Source organism: Sturnira hondurensis, unplaced genomic scaffold (assembly GCF_014824575.4).
Source record: "Sturnira hondurensis isolate 20B ecotype Veracruz unplaced genomic scaffold, ASM1482457v3 Scaffold0017746, whole genome shotgun sequence".
Taxonomy (NCBI): Eukaryota; Metazoa; Chordata; class Mammalia; order Chiroptera; family Phyllostomidae; genus Sturnira; species Sturnira hondurensis.
The window spans coordinates 911,953-928,416 of record NW_028090377.1 but is presented as its reverse complement, the minus strand read 5'-3'; the positions used below and the strand labels follow the sequence as shown (position 1 = coordinate 928,416).

Sequence of the window (16,464 nt, the reverse complement as noted above, 5' to 3'; positions counted from 1 at the left end):
ATATTTTTAAAAAAAGAAAGCAGGAGTCAGAACAGGCTTAGGAAGAAAAAAAGAAAAACTAGGAAACTGGCTGAGGAAAGGGGAGATAAACAGACTAGATACTTATACATGGCCAGAAACATACATGTCCTCTTTGAGGAGTGTATGTGCATTGTGCGAGGAGAGAAAGCAGGAAAACATATGAAACTGCAGAGCACATATCTAAGAATACAACTGGCTTGGCTAGGTATGGGTCGGGGAACAGTGACGGAGGGACTGTGAGTGAGTCCTGGGAGTTTCAGGTGCTAGAAGGAAGAGTCTGATGAAAGCTGGAGTCCCCAGTAACCTAGAAATAAAGTATGAGATTAAGTTCGAACCCCCAAAGAAGTTCACTATGACTAAAGGACAAACGGCCAACAGCTCTGTGTGCACTACGGTGATGAAGGTTCACTCACTTGGATCTTTCACGTGTGGAAGGGAGAGTTCATTCTTACCTGTAAGTAAGGGTAATGCACCCATCTATGTTTGTATTTGAATGTATGCGTGCTGATTTGTTTCTGCAACTCGATCAAGCACCACCTCCCTAACCAGAAGCTGACAAGGGTGGGAAAATATTAAGTCCCTGTTCCACCATTGTGCATACCTGGCTCGGCACAGAGCTCACAGGGGCTGACGGATCCACCACGGGGTCATGTGAGGGGTCCAGAGAGGAGCACACACGCAGGAAGGCCAGGCCAAAGGACTCATGACGTGTGAAGGGTTGGGAACAAGTCAGGCGAAGTCTATCCCATGACTCCCCTGAGGCGGGAGCCAGGAAATCATCTCGAGGGAAAGCAAATGAGAGGGAGAGGAAACGTATGAATGGGACGGAAAAAGGAAGACAAGGTCAATAATGAGCAGGGGCAAGAAAAGGCAGTGACTACGTAGAGTAAACTGCAATGAAAGGAATAATGGGGCCATCAGTACCCCTCTGGCCTTGCTGCTCAGGGTCTGGGAGTGCCAAGCAGGCCAGTCAGAGCGCTCTCACACATCATCGCTTCTCCCTTCATGGTTCCACATCCCTCCCAGTGTGAGCACATCCTCATTCTACACTTCTTCTGTGACCTTACCAATGTCTCGTTTTAACAGGAGGTTTCTGCAGTGCTGGGGTCTGGGGTGACCACTTGCCCAGTGGATTAGCTGGGCTGCATCCACCCCTCCTGGACCACGGGCCCTTAGCCTCTCTCACAGCACTACACGCCCTACCCACTCACTCACAGCATCACATACCAGTACTATAAACCTCTCTCTCCTTTAATCCCAGCACTGTCCAGTAGGACCTCAGCTCCTTCACTTCGTATGGTCCTCTCTTATCACTCTTCCCTGACATTACAAACACCTTCGATTTAAACGCAGACAAATCCTAAATCCCCAAAGGCAGGCATCAGGTCTTATGTTTCTTCTGCGGTGTCTAGTGAACACAGAGCTTTGCATAGAACAGAGCTCAGGAAACACTATACGCTATATAACTATAACCATCATATAGTCTTCCATCACTTATATAGACATCCATCCCACACTGATGCTTACATTCACACTTATATTTATACAAACAAAAAATACTAGTCACGGATGCGGGTTCTCCACCAGGCTTCATGGAATCACGTTGAGGGTAAATATAAATCAGCTCATAAATATCCCAAGGTACCATGCATTGTCGGCACAGAGAACTCCCTCACAAACACACCACACAGCTGTCCGCTCACTGACTACCATGCCCCCCAAGGGAGACAACCAGCCCCTGCAGTTCCCCTCCCCACAGTGTACAACCACCAGCTCTTACGGTCCTCTATCGTACCGCAGCTCTTTCTCACACTCTCCCTCCCTCCTGCCCTCCTTCAATTTCTCTCCCAATTCTGCTTTTGCTCTCCTTACCATCTTTAAACATGCGGACCCCCGAGCGGTTTTTCCCCTGTTTTGAATCGGCTAGAGACATTAGCATGGTTGCAGGGAGCAGGGTGACGAAAGGCCTATCCAGGGGCCAGGAAGAACGGCCCACATCGATCTGCAGGAAAGCACAGCCACAGTTACCTGGGGACGAGAGGTTGAGAGAAGGAAAGGGGTTATCGGATGACAGGGGCTCCTCTGATGGTACACAAGGGAGTCAGGGAATAGAGCCACTTGGAAGCTCAGAAAGGTCAAGCAACACAACGAGCCAGTATGTACGCAAAACAAGCCCTTAGCCCACCAAGTGACAACTCGAAGGCTCGCCGTGTTCCTCTCGGCCAGAAGCCTCCCCTGACTAAAGAGACCCGCTGCTTCCCTGTCCTCTGGCTCTGGCAGGCCGTGCGAAACTCCCTCTTAAATCCTTGCTAGGGAGGATGTCCTGACATCTCTCCGTCCTGACAGAGCTGAGACCAATGGTCTTTGTCAGCTCTATATTCCTGAGAATGCTAAGGCCAACCTTTTCAACCCATAAACTTCCATGGAGCCTCCCCAGATTACCCTGCAGAGTTCACCCCCAGCATCCTCTTGACGCTGGTATTCAGAAGTGTCTATCCATTGTTTGTTGGCATTTATAATTATGTCAGTGTCCTAAGGCTTCACCCAGACCACTCGGATCAAAGGAGGGAGGCACATGGCACAATTCCAGGGGTGCCATTTGCATTCAATTCTACGTGAATGGAACCCTTACAGTTTGCCAACACCACCTATCTGCTCCGAGGGCAAGGGCCACATCTCCCCTTCACACCATTATGGCTTATTCCACGAAGGCTGCTCAGCCAGACGGAATTGAGACATTATGGTGGAGCTTTGGAGGGGAATGCTATTCCAGCGTTCTCCCGAGGCCCCAGAGATCTCACTCACCTACATCGATGTAGCCAATGGGCACTGCCCTCTCCAGCTGCAGTTCCACTTTGAGTTGCCCACTCTTGTCTTGAGGGCAGCTGAGCCAAGGTCCCCTCTGGCTGTCTGGGTTCAGCAAGTTCTCCACAGGATACTTGGGATCCTAAGTCAGAGAGAGGAGAAAATCGGGCACCTTAATCAGGCACCAAGGGAACAAAGGAAGCCCACGATGAGGGCTCCCTATACTCTCAAACCTTTCCAGGCATCTCGACACCATAGGAAGGCACTCGATGGTGTCCACAGGAACGCAGCTATCACGTACCCAGGGACTTACAGACACTATTTATCTCTCCCTCATTTACCACACTACCTAATTTAATTCTCAAAGGAATTTTAGGTGGTTACTATTATTTCCTCATAGTTAACAGATCAATAAACTGAAGCTTGTGTTCAGGAGTTTATCCAAGGCCACAAGGCCAAATAACCAATTGGAGTCAGAACTCCCAGGTTTCTGAACCCAGAGCTCTCAAGCACCACACCACGCTATTTACCATTTACAAGGTGCTTGCACAGACATCTGTCTTCAAAGTAACCCTACAAGATAAAAAAGGCACAGATTTTTATTCTAAGGTTACAAGTGATAGGTAGAAATAACGTGATTTATTCAAAGACTGCAATAGTGATACTGAGATAGAAATTTTCAGTTCTAACCCAAAGTCAGATATTTTTGGTGAAAAGGCCTTGAGCAACTATGTTGCCTCTGGATATAAATTTCTTTCTTTTTTTTATTTAACTTTTGTTCAAGTACAGTTTTCTTTCTTGTATTCCCAGCCCTGCACCCCCCCAGTGCTCCCCACCCCCCTCCCATCTCCGCCCCCCATCTTAGTTATTGTCCATGTGTCCTTCATACTTATTCAAGGATATAAATTTCTTAATCCATAAGTAGAAGGGGAAAACTAGACTCATGGTTTTCAGTCTTGTTTTTTGTTTTAGTAGTAAAACCCTTTTGTTAAACTTTAGTCTTATACTAAAGTGCGTGTGTGTGTGTTTACAACAAATAAAAGCAGCGCCCTTTCTAAAGCAGAGTTTGGGGGTGCCGAGAGACATGCATGTCTCTCCTCCCTGCAACTTCCTAAAGTGGGTCCCCACAGAGTAGTTTGAAAACCACAATATTAGAAGACAGCTAATGTTCTCTAGCATTCTGTAAGGTCAAGAATGTGAAGAAAATCATTTAGGCTGACCATGTAGGTATGGAGGATAAAGGTTAACTTTTCTTCTATTTAACTTAGAAAAGGACTTGATACAGTAGTTCCTAAAGATGCTCTAAAGGTCTCTGAAATGTACAGAGATATTTTTGACTTTCATAATGACTAGGAAGCATTACGTCATTAGGGTGTAGAGGCCATGGATGTTAAATATTCCACCATGCAAATGCTACTGCTATAAAATGCAGGCTTATCCGACCCAAAAGGCCAACAGCACTCCTTGAGAAAGACTAGGATAACAGAAGGGGAAGGGCAGGGAGAGTGGGTACATGGAAAGGAAATTGAGAGCAGAGGAAAGGGAGGGAAGCCCTTAATCACCACAGGGGGTCAGTGCTGGGTGCTGGCATCTGGCTCTAACTGCGACAATTGGGGTTTCCTGAAAGTGGACTTTTAGGGAGGAGTCTGAGCTCATCTTTGCTGGTGGTGATAGCCTCACAGGTCAGGGATGACCTTGAGTGTCCTGGTCTCCTTTCAATTACAGAGTGACTAAACTTCTCTCCTGGGAACCCTGGTACAGTCTTTGGTCCTATAGCTTTGTCAGTTTCCTCCAAACTAAGGGTGGGATATCTGAGGTGGTCTCCTTGTTTACCTTTAATTCCTGGGGATATTTCTCTCCTGTGTCCTGCCTTGCTTTGGGAATAACCCGGGGCAAGAGCTGGGTTTTGCCCCTTCAAGTCTGGACTCCTGGAGAAGGGACAATGTCTCCCCTATTAGAATTGGCAATTTCCTGAAAGCATAGCCACGTCTCCTATTTCTTTTTCATTCCTTTCGGTCACCAAGAAAAAAAAAACATGCCTGCTAATTAGTATACCTGAGAGGAAAATGACACCACATGGCTAATCTTCACAGGAGCCATAGTGGGCCCAGCAGCTGTCCCAAGTCCAAGGCGAGAATGTTTTCTCCTATTTCTTCTGTCAGCACTTCAGCACTGCCTACGTTTTGGTACTGTCAGCTTCTAGAAGAGAAAAAATCCTATTACTCCTGAAGAAGAGAACAAAATAAAAAGAAACTAGCCATGACTGTTTCCCTGGTAACAGCAGTTATTTGCAGCAGTCAGACTGTTACTGACGACCCTGACGTGCTTGGTGGGGATGGGGGCAGACACCAGACCTACACCAACTGATGGACCAGATCTAANTGTCAGCACTTCAGCACTGCCTACGTTTTGGTACTGTCAGCTTCTAGAAGAGAAAAAATCCTATTACTCCTGAAGAAGAGAACAAAATAAAAAGAAACTAGCCATGACTGTTTCCCTGGTAACAGCAGTTATTTGCAGCAGTCAGACTGTTACTGACGACCCTGACGTGCTTGGTGGGGATGGGGGCAGACACCAGACCTACACCAACTGATAGACCAGATCTGAAACAGCCAGAATGCAACCACACGGCAACAGAAGAGCAAGAGCAAAAACATACATTGATATGTTCATGTCGGGCTTATAGGTAGTGAGGACATAGACTGTGCCTTAAATCATTCATCTTTGCATCCTTAAGAGTCTGGCACGTAGTCAAGATGTGCAACAAATGTTCAAGTAGATACACAATACAAGCCTCTTTTTTTCTTCCCATAAAAGGAAACTTCCTAATTTTGCTGACGTATGCAAATCTCTTGCTACATGGTAGGTATTTAATACTAATTCAGCTTGGCCCCTCAAACGTGTGCAGTGTAGATCTCTCCATCTCCTGCTTCATCTCCTATTCCTGCCATCAGAGGAATAGGACTATCAGTGTTTTATTTATTTAATCTTAAAAGTTCATATGGGTATTTGTACTTTTGTTTTTTGCTAAACATTGTTTAAAAATATTTTTTTTTACTTTTAGAGAGAAGAAAGAGTGGGAGGGAAACATCAATACAAGAGAGAAACATTGCAGTTGGTTGCCTCTCGTAGGCACCCCAGCCAGGGACTGAACCTATAACCCAGGCATGTGTCCTGACCTGGAATCGAACCAGCAACCTTTTGCTTTGTGCTCAACAATTCTTTGGCCAGAGGTGTTTCAAAGTTGTGTGAGTGTATATATGTGGATCTCTCTCCAAATATTTATATCCTGCCCTTTTCACTCAGGTTTGTTCCCACCTGGCCCCTAATGTAAGTCCACAACCTCGATATACTCTTGGCTATAATGGTCTTCCCTCCTTCCCACCCCAACATATTTTCTCACTTCCAAAATTTTGCTCATTCCATTGCCTCTGCTTGGAATATTCTTTCCCTTAAGCACTTATCAAATCGAGTGTAACTTGGATGCTAAAATGTCATCTCCACTAGGCTTAACAAGCTCAGGTTGATAGCTCCATCCTCTCAATTCTGTATTACAATTATCTGGGTATATGTCTTTTAAAAAAAAAGACTTTATTATTTTTTTTTAGAGAAAGGGGAAGGGAGGGAAGAAGATGGAGGGAGACATCAATGTGAGAGAGAACACTGATCAGTTGCCACTTGCTCGCCCCCAAGTGGGGACCTGTCCATAACCCAGGCATGTGCCCTGACTGGGAATTGAACCAGTGACCTTTAGGTTCTCAGCCCAGCACGCAACCCACTGAGCCACATCAACCAGGGCTGGGTACATGTCTTATGTCCCTTAACCAACTGTAAGCTCTTGGAGGACAGGCTTCATGTCTGATTCGTCTCTGTATCTTCAGTGTAAGAGGAAGAAACTTACAGTTCCAGATTAGCCAGAGCTGATGACTGAATAAATGACCATAAAAACTGAACTCCAAAGGACCAGCAGTCCTCAAGTGCTCAGGGTGGGGTAGTAACAAACTTAGTGAAAGCCATGTAAAGGTCAGGCATTCCTCAGAGGTCCCATTCAACACGGTGCCAAGGCTTCAAAAAGAGAAGGCAGGATGAGTTCTGAGTTACCTTTCTAGGCCTTAAGATTAATTAGAGCTGTTTATTCCCATAATAGGAACTCACTGAACATTCAACAATTTTTCCTACTCTCTGCTAGATATTGGAAATATAAAAATAATTAAGATATGGTCTGTTTGGAGATATTTCCAGTACACATCTATGATTTGATGTGAAAACTCCATCATCTCTCATCACCAACATACCTAGCCAGCCTCAAAACTACACTTTAGGCTTGGAGACCCTGAAGTTGTCAGTCCTGGGTATTTCATTTTGTTAATATTTGGGGGGTTGTCTGGTAGTTACCAGGCCTTGTACCAGGTGCTGGACATGGAGTGCTGAATAAGATACATGCAGTCTTTTTCATGAAGACCACCATCTCTCAAATTGTGTGTAGTTATCCAAGGATTAAGTATTTTTTGACCTCTTTGCACCAGCATACACTGTTGTTCTTGTTTGTTGGCAATGGTGTGTTTACCATGTTTGTCTCCCTGCTAATTAGTGAGCTCTTTGAGGATATAGATTTTCTGCATGTTCGCTATCCCCCTACGCTACACCTCAGAGAGATGCTGAAACACAGTAGGCATAAAAAAATAGCCCTCAAAAAGAGTAACTTATTAAGTCAATATAATTTCAATCAGAATTTCAGCAAAAGTTCCTGGCAAACATGATATTCGTAAAAAATAAAGGGCCACAAGTTGCTAAGATGATTCTAGAAAGATTAAAGAGGTGGCTCTGACTTCTGTTCAAGATGGCAGTATAGGTAGACTCAGGTCACCTCCTTGCACAACCACATCAAAATTACAACTAAAATAAAGAAGAACCATCACTTGGAACCATCAGAAATTGAGTTGAATGGAAGTCTGAAACTACATATTAAAGAAACCACATCCATCCAGACTGGTGTGGGGGTGATGCGGAATGGGCTGGTTCCACACCCACATGTGGAAGGTGGGATATCTCGGGAGGGACATCTCCAGAGAGTCCCAGCCCCACACTAGGACCCCTAGCCTAGGGTTCCAGTGCCAGAAAGATAAGTTCACATAACTTCTGGCTGCAAAAACCAGAGGGGATTTAGTTGGTGGAAGAAACTTCTGGAGTCCCAAGCAGTTCCTCTTAAAGACCATACACATAGACTTACTCATACCCACTCCCTTTGAGCTCCAACACCAGGTTAGCAGCTTGAAAGGCACCAGGGCGTACAGGGAGGAACTGAAGTGTCTGGCATCAAGACAGTAGCTGGGGGATAGCATTTTCCTACATAAAAAAGAGGACGGAGGCCATAGTCCCTTTTCTGAACCCTCCCCACACAGAGCCACAAAATAGGAATGAAGGTGCCACATCTGAGACCCTATCAACCTGGCTAACACTGTGGAGATCTCCCCATGTTGGAGATCTCCTGAGACTATATCCCACCCAACTTCCAGGCGGAACAGTGAATTCTCCATGCGAATGGCTGGTCTTGGCTCATGCTTCACAACTTCCTAAATCCTCTCAAACAAGCCACAGCTGGCCTCAGTGAACCCTCAGCCCCCTTACCTCTTGCTAAGTAGCCCCAGGACCAGCACTAGCAGCAGCCAGCCCAGATTCACAGCTTGGCTTTACTTGGGAATCTCCAAGCCCGACACAAGTAGCAGCCACCTCATACTGCTTTATAGCTCAGGCGAGGGGTGGGAGGGCTGGGGAAAAACACAGGTATGGGCTGACCTTGGCCTCCACCACCCAGAAAACCCTAGAGCTGGCACACTCAGTGGACAGCTACAAACCATATTGGAATACCACCACTCTGCCCCTGCACAGCTGATCCTCCACAGAGGGTGGAGGTTGGTCAGTGGTCACAGCCAGTCCTTGCAGCTGACTAGCCTGCGTAAATCCCGCCCATTGATCTGCCAACAGCATGAAGGTTCAACTACAAGAGAAGGGTGTATTCAGCCCACACAAAGGGTACACTTTGAGTACCCAGCTTGGGTGATAAGGGAGGCTGTGCCCCTGGATCCTACAGGACACCTACTACATTAGGCCACACTACCAAGGCAGGGAGTCATAGCAGCTCTACCTAATAAATAGAAAAAAACACAAGGAGACTGCCAAAACAAGGAGACAAAGAAACATGGCCCAAATGAAAGAACAGATCCAAACTCCAGAAAAAGAACTAAACAAAATGGTGATAAGCAATCTATCAGAGGCAGAGTTCAAAACACTGGTTATAAGGATGATTAAGGAACTTAGTGAGGACCTGAACAGCATACAAAATATCCAGTCAGAAACAAAGGATACACTAACTGAAGTAAAGAACAATTTACAGGGAAACAACAGTAGAGTGGATGAAGCCAAGAATCAAATCAGTGATTTGGAACATAAGGGAACATAAAATAGCCAACCAGAACAACAAGAAAACAGAACCCCCAAAACAAGGATAGTATAAGCTGCCTGAGGGATAAGTTCAAGAGTTCCAACACTTGCATTATAGGGGTGCCAGAAGAAGAGAAAGAGAAAGAAATTGGAAATTGATTTGAAAAAATAATGGAAGAAAATTTCCCTGATTTCATGAAAGAAATAGACATGCAAGCCCAGGAAGCACAGAGAGTCTCAAATAAGATGGATGCAAAGAGGCCCACTTCAAGACACATCTAATTAAAATCCTTAAGGTTAAAGATAAAGGGAGAATCGTAAAAGCATCAAGAGAAAAGGAGTTAGTTACCTACAAGGGACCTCCCATAAGACTGTCAGCTGGTTTCTCAAAAGAAACTTTACAGGCTAGAAGAGACTGGAAAGAAATATTGAAAGTTAGGAAAAGCAGGGGCCTACTGCCAAGGTTGCTCTACCCAGAGAATCAATCATTTAGAACTGAAGGGCAGATAAAGCGCTTCCCAGACAAGAAAAAACTAAAGGAGTTGATCATCGCCAAGCCATTGTTATGTGAAATGTTAAAGGGACTTATTTAAGAAAAAGATGATCAAAACGATGAATAAGATGGCAATAAATACATTATCAATAATTGAATCTAAAAGCAAACTAAGCAAACAAGAACAGAGACAGAATCATGGAGTTTTGATGGTTGCCAGATGGGAGTGGGGTATGGAGGAATCAGTGAGGACACCAAAAAGTACAAACACCTATTACAGAATAGTTATGGGGGTGTAAAGTACAGTATAGGAAATGGAGTAGCCAAAGAACCTACACATGACCCATGGACATGAACAAATGTGTGGGAATTGCCTGAAGGAGTGGGGGGTGCTTGCTAAAGGGGACAAAGGGGAAAAATTGGGACAATAGCATAATCAATAAAATAGAATTAAAATTATAAGAAAAGAGAAGTGGCCCTGACTGGTGTGTCTCAGTGGGTTGGGCATCATCCCACAAGTCGAAAGTATGCTTGTTCAAGCCCTGGTTGGGGGGGGGGCGGTCGTGAGAGGCAACTGATGTTTCCCTCCTTCCACTCTCCCTCCGTTTTACTCTCTCTAAAAATGAATAACATCTTTTAAAAAAAGAAGTGCAGTTCAACTCCTTTGAATTGCAAAGTCACAGTCATTAAAATGTACTGTCTATAGCAACAAAAATGTAGATACCAGAAAGACTTATATAAATGGGAATTTGCAACCTGCTTAGTTGGTTTTAAGAGAACAGAAACATGATTCTGTAAGAAAAAAGGATGAAGTAATAAATGGTATTCAGAAAACTGGCTCACAATGTGATGAACAATAGAAGTAAACTATACCTCATAACATATTTTAAAAATTATACTCAAATGGATCAAAAACAGAAACATGAAAAATACTTTAAGTAACACAAACAAGGTTGAAATACAAATGACTGACCAAAAGAAGGTATTTGCAACACACATAAACTTTAAAAAAATTTTTTTAGACCGAGGGGAAGGAAGGGAAAAAGAGAGGGAGAGAAATATCAATGTGTGGTTGTCTCATGCATGCCCCCTACCGGGGACCTGGCCCCCAACCCAAACATGCCTTCATACTTGGATTGAACCCATGACCCTTTGGTTCACAGGCTGGCACTCAATCCACTGGGCCATACCACCCAGGGCTCATATAAACTTTGAAAGTATTTAGAATTTCTATTTTTAAGTACTACAAATGAATAAAAAGGGGGAAACAGTTCAATAAAATACTGGAGAGAAGATATAAACATACAGTTTACTTAAGATAAAATCTGAATGATCAAAACCCACATTTAAAAAGTCCTTGGCCTCTCCAGTAATAAGGAAATTGCAAATACCTTGTCTTTTAAGGCTGGGAAAAAATTTAAAGTTTATAATATGAAAGCCCCGCAATAATATGGGGAAATGGGCCTCCTCATAAACACTTCCAGCACATTGTTATTCTGACTAGTTATATTTTCAGTACTTAGGATATTTGAACAGTGCAGCTCTAGAGAGATTCACATGTGCACAGACACACGCAATGTTTCTAATAGCAAAACCCATAAAATTCTAGTGTCCATTAGTTGAGGAATGGATGAATGAAATGCTATATATCATACAACTGAATATTATTTAAGTTAAAAGGAATATTTAGATGTAAATATACATAAAGATGGACAGACCTCAAAAATAGTAATGTGAGAGAATAAGTTATAGATAATACACAGAAAATAGAACTTATTTTCATTTACAAAAACAAAATTAATACAATACTTATAGTTTGTATATACATACTTTTTTTTGGATGGATTGAGAGAAAACAGCTAATTATGCTAGTTGTTTCTGGAGAGGATGAAAGAGTAATGGATCTGAGAATAGAAGACAGATAAGTCCAACTTTTATCTGTTTTATCTTTTTTAAAAATGAGGAAGCAAATAGATCACGATGTCAATATTCAATTTAGGGTAATGGGTATACAGTGTTTATAACACTCTGTATTAAGTTTCACATAATAAAAACAATACCCATTTTAAGTAAATGAGACGGCTGTAGATGGTGTAAATATTACCCTGTAACTTCCTCAAGGCCCTCAAATAGTTGTCTGGCATTCTAGACCTGATGAGCCCACAGGTCATCCCAGCCCTGTTCACCGAATAGGCCCAGCAGGAACGCCCAGGGAGGGTGAGCAGGGGCTTTGGAGGTATCGGGTCCGGATGCACAAATAACAGGGTGTTAGAAATGAATTACAGTACTAAGCTATAAGTTGGGGTGCAGCACGGTGAATAAGGTATATAAGAAGGGGAGAAAGGTACGAGTTGGGGACTTAGGATGTGCGGTAGGAAAGAGTACAGAGATGTGCGACCTGGCTCCTGAGACGTGAGAACCGAAGAAGTAGTTTGGGTGCCTTGGAGGTCCCGCAAGGCTCTTCAACATCTGGAGCAGAAGCCGCGCGGACACTTCCACAGCTCCTCGAAACCGCTGTTTTGGCCACCCCTTCTCCTTTTCGGCCAGCACCAACGCCCACCACCGGGGACAATGAACCTCGAAGAGCCACCAGATGGGCAGCCTCAGACGGTGGACCACAAACCCATTCTCCCGCCAATTAGACCCTCTGAACTTTGCCTTCTGACCGGAACGCGACTCTTCCGCTTCCAGGAGCCCGGAAATTCGTCCTGAGGCTTCTTCAAGAAGTCTCTGTTCCTAAAACAATTACTCCCACCGAGGCAAAATGACATGTGCTGTGGCCAGTAAAACCCAATCACGTGTTAGATGTATATTCTCATTCAACACAAACCTCCCTTCGTGAGAGGGAACCCAAAACTTCCGGGTTAGATTCGATGCATTCTGGGAAGTGTAGTTCTTGGCCTCCAAGCTCCGCTCTTTGACGTCTAGAGTGAGGAAGCATCGCGAAAGCAGACGGTGTATGGATCCTTCTCTTTGGTTCTCCAAAGGGGAGAATTGTTGAAATATCTGCCCCTAAAATAATACAAGTCCAATTTCTCATTTTCCAAGAACGTCCCCCGCGTAAGCTTGGAAGTACAGGGGAATTGTCCTCCTTGACCTTTAAATGGGTAGCAGGTAGACGGTCTCTTAGTCCCCGTCGGGTCTCAGCTTGTCTTGATGCCCCGCCCCCTATGCGAGAGCCTACGCGGTCGATTGGCTAGGAGCCCTAGAGCGGCGGAAGCAGCTGGCTCCCGGGCACGCGGGGGAGGGGGAGAGCTAGAAACATGGCGGTAGTGGTGGAGATGCAGGTTGGAGAGGGTATTCCCGGGAAACGTGAGCTGGATGAGGTAAGAGCTGAGAGTCCAGGAGAGACTCAGCCTGAGACTTCAAGAAGGAGAGGGGAGTTAATTCACTGGGAGTAATTAATTTCATAGGAGAGACGGGGTCCCGAGAGGGAAGGAGCCAACTGGTGGGCGGATGCGCGGAGAGGGAAATCTGAGGCACCCCGAACTCGGGTACGGGAAGGTGGTCTTGTAGGTAGAACACTTGCACCAATCTCAGGGGTGGAGATGGAGGCTAGAAGAGAAGCCAGAGGGCTGGTGGTGTAAAATTTGCGATTCTCGGCTGGGGGCTCTAGGGTAGGACTAAAGGGTTGAGAAGGTAGCTAGAGTTGGAGGGGCGTGGACTTCGGCAAGGGAAGGTTGGGCTTTCACTGTGGGAAAAGACTAATTTGGTTTCTGTTGGGGTCTGGGGTTGCGGACCGGGGGAGAGTGCTAATGTACTAGTGTTATAGCTTTCAGGTTTTTAAAAATTAACCAATTAGTAGTTTATTCATGATTGACTCATCATTTGTATTTTTATTGTATTTTTTTCCATTTGAGTTGTTTTTACGTAAGAGCTATTTTAGGTATCCTTACATTCTAGGAGATTGTACATAATGTATGCTTAGTAAAGTTTGGGTCAACGAATGAAAGAAGGAGTGAATGAATGAATAATTGTGTACTAGAATTCTTCCATTCATTCCTTCAACACGTATTAAGTGTCACATTTGTGCCTAGCCCTGGGCTAAGTGATAGGGACACAAGGGGCCTGGCCCATTGCAGAGCTCACAGTCTAGTAGTGGGAGACACACAAGACTAGTCATTGCATCAGAACTATAATGGTGGCGCTGCAAAGAGGGGACGGATTCCATTTGGGCTGGGGAAGGTTTTCCAGAGGAGCTGAGTGTTAAAAGATAAATGAGCACTCTCTCTCTCCTAGACCTATGAGTTCCTTGAGGGTGAGCTTCTTGAGGGTGTATGTCCCCTCTATCTATCTAATATATAATTAACAACTGGTGTGTTCAATTAATTACCAGTGGTCCTTGAAGGAATCACAAGAAGGAAGAAGATACTGAGTTTGAAGGGAATGAAAAACTGTGGAGAAGCAGAGAGAGAGGGCGAAAAAGGCAAGGGAAAAGATCCTGAGCCTAAAGATGCAGAGGAGTGCTTGTGGTCTTACACATGACAGCATGTGAACAGCACTGAGGAACAGGACGAAGGAAACTGATATCAGAAATGGAACCTGTGGAATGTCTGCAGGATCAGAATCTTAAGAGGCCCTTGTCGTGGGTGGTGGGATGGGTGGGGAGAATTGAAGATGAGGCCCAGAGAAAGAGATTAGAAGTGGACTTACAAAGCAAAGACTGTTGTTTGGCGGTAGGATGACTTGGAGGATTTGGTTTACTTGATTGTGATCATGAATTTGGGCAAAGGAGACTGAGAAACTGGGGCGGGGGGTGGTGGTGGGTGATGAGAGCAGGGGCTGGTTTTTAAAGATTTTAGTACCATACCTCCCAATCACTAGAGACTAGAGGTGTTTGAATAGCACTTGTTTGGTGAGGTGGTTGTGAAAATGACCACCAAGGCCTTTACGTTTCTGTGATTACATTTGGCTGCAGTTCAGAGATATATTTGAATGTGCCTTGAAAAAGGTATATACTGTATTGAAGTTATTGTGTATGGTTTGTTAGTCTTGTGGAGCCTGATTTTAGGTACATATATCGGGTTTATGATGAAGACACTTTTGATTTTTCCTCTTAGATTTTTTTCCCCTAATTGTTTTTAGAACTTAAGAGCGTCTAGTAGTGTCATGCCTAAGGGTCAACTTTATGTGTAACCACAGACATTCATCTCAGGAACTTCTGTTACCTGTTACTGAGAAAGAATATAATTTGCTGTTTAGAAATTTTGTATAGACTGGTTCTGTCCTCTGTGTTTTTAAGAAAGTAACTCTCAGAAGCAGGAAGAGTCAGTCATCCCTTCAAGTTCCAAACAAACTCCCCGGCAAACAAGGGTCTGGTCTGGCAGACCATAGCTTGTGAGTTTCTGCTAATGTCTTCCCAGCTGTTCCTTAGCATCCTTAACTCATGAAAGAATGTGAAACCCATCTTCCAATTTGTATCTGTGTGTTATGTACAAGGAAATCAAAGATGAGTAAAACAGGATCTTTACTAACTTACAGAATAGTGAAGAGACATGCAAATAGCTCTTTACAAAATGAGATAATTGCTATCCATAATGGAAGAGTGTAGCAAATTCAGTGGGGCACAAGAGACAAGCACTTCCGTTGGCTGGGGGAAGTTAGTGAAGTCTGTATGATAGAAACGGGGTTACAAAGAAGCAAGGATTTGCATGTGGCATCAGAATAGCCTTCCTGTAGCACTTTCAGCTTGGTAGGGACTGGACTGTGGAACCCAGATTATAAAAGAGTAATGGATAGCCTAGCAAAAATGCTTTGATATTCTTTGTCACTCCTTTGGAAAGATTGTGTATGCTATGGTTTGTCCTTCAGAATGTTGTACCTATGTTTTTCAATATCAGATGCCATTAGTGCGATTAGTAGGCTGGAATGGTGGTGATCAGTTCATCCACTGTACTTTCCTCTTCTTTTGTGATTTTCATTATTACTTCTCTAATAGTTGAGGTAATTTAGGCTTTGCTAACTGATTTTCCTGTTTTAGAGAGGTGGATAGAAAAGAGGGCTTAGGAAAAGAGCTACCAATAAAAAGGGCTATTGTTTATCCTTGTGGTAAACCAACCCCTATTAAAGCCTTTTCCTTTCGTTGTTTCATTTATTACTAACAGCAGCTCTGCAGTTAGGTGATGTGAACCACATTTTGTAAGTGGGGGGTCTCCGGCTGGAATGGGTAAGTGGCTTTCCTAGAACGCCACGGGTCCTGAGTGCGGAAGTGCGGATTCCAGCCCAGGTCTGCCAGTGCTGTACTGAACTTAGCCCACGGGGCACTGAGCACCTTGATTCCGTTTTTTTTTTTTCTTCTCTATTATTGTGCCCTGGAGTTCAGTAATTTAAAACTATGGTTTCAATTATATGTGAAAATTGATATAATACATTTAGTAAGTGACTGATTAGAGCATTTTGAATCTCTCATTTGTGAGGTAAGTTATTAGTTAGTAAGCTTTGTTTATGATCAAGGAAGTTAGATTCAGAATATTTGAGACATGCCAACAGTCTTGCAACTAAGTGGTATCACTAAAATTTAAGCGCATTTTTATACATTCCAAAGTGTTTGTTTCCCCTCAGTTTAGAGACCTAAACTGCAGACTCATCTTACTAAAGCAAACTACCCGTTTCTTTATGTACAAAAGTTCCATCTCCAAACATGAAGCAGCATTTCATTCCTCACAGGTTCAGAGTGGAGGCTAACAAAAGGAATATTGTTTTTT

General features: G+C 44.0%; 2 protein-coding genes across 3 annotated transcripts in view; one reads left to right on the top strand and one right to left on the bottom strand.

The window, feature by feature from the left end:
- Positions 1–12,211, bottom strand: part of XNDC1N (XRCC1 N-terminal domain containing 1, N-terminal like) — a 38,607-nt gene extending 26,396 nt beyond the window's left edge. The window contains exons 1-5 of one of the 2 annotated variants that reach the window (XM_037068678.1): positions 12,159–12,211; positions 4,882–5,025; positions 2,827–2,968; positions 1,894–2,049; positions 623–801 (exon numbers count right to left, since the gene is read on the bottom strand). In XM_037068678.1, coding sequence (XP_036924573.1) covers positions 623–801; positions 1,894–2,049; positions 2,827–2,968; positions 4,882–4,926 — 522 coding nt within the window. In that variant the 5' untranslated portion in view covers positions 4,927–5,025; positions 12,159–12,211. Of the gene's footprint in view, positions 1–622; positions 802–1,893; positions 2,050–2,826; positions 2,969–4,881; positions 5,178–12,158 lie in introns of those variants that run through there. The other variant, XM_037068679.1, reaches the window with a different exon arrangement.
- Positions 12,212–12,982: 771 nt separating this feature from the next.
- The window catches only part of RNF121 (ring finger protein 121), a 78,423-nt gene continuing 74,941 nt past the window's right edge, over positions 12,983–16,464 (top strand). Inside the window, exon 1 of the mRNA XM_037068680.1 lies at positions 12,983–13,086. Within this exon, the coding sequence (XP_036924575.1) occupies positions 13,024–13,086 (63 nt within the window). The 5' untranslated portion in view covers positions 12,983–13,023. The remainder of the gene's footprint in view (positions 13,087–16,464) is intronic.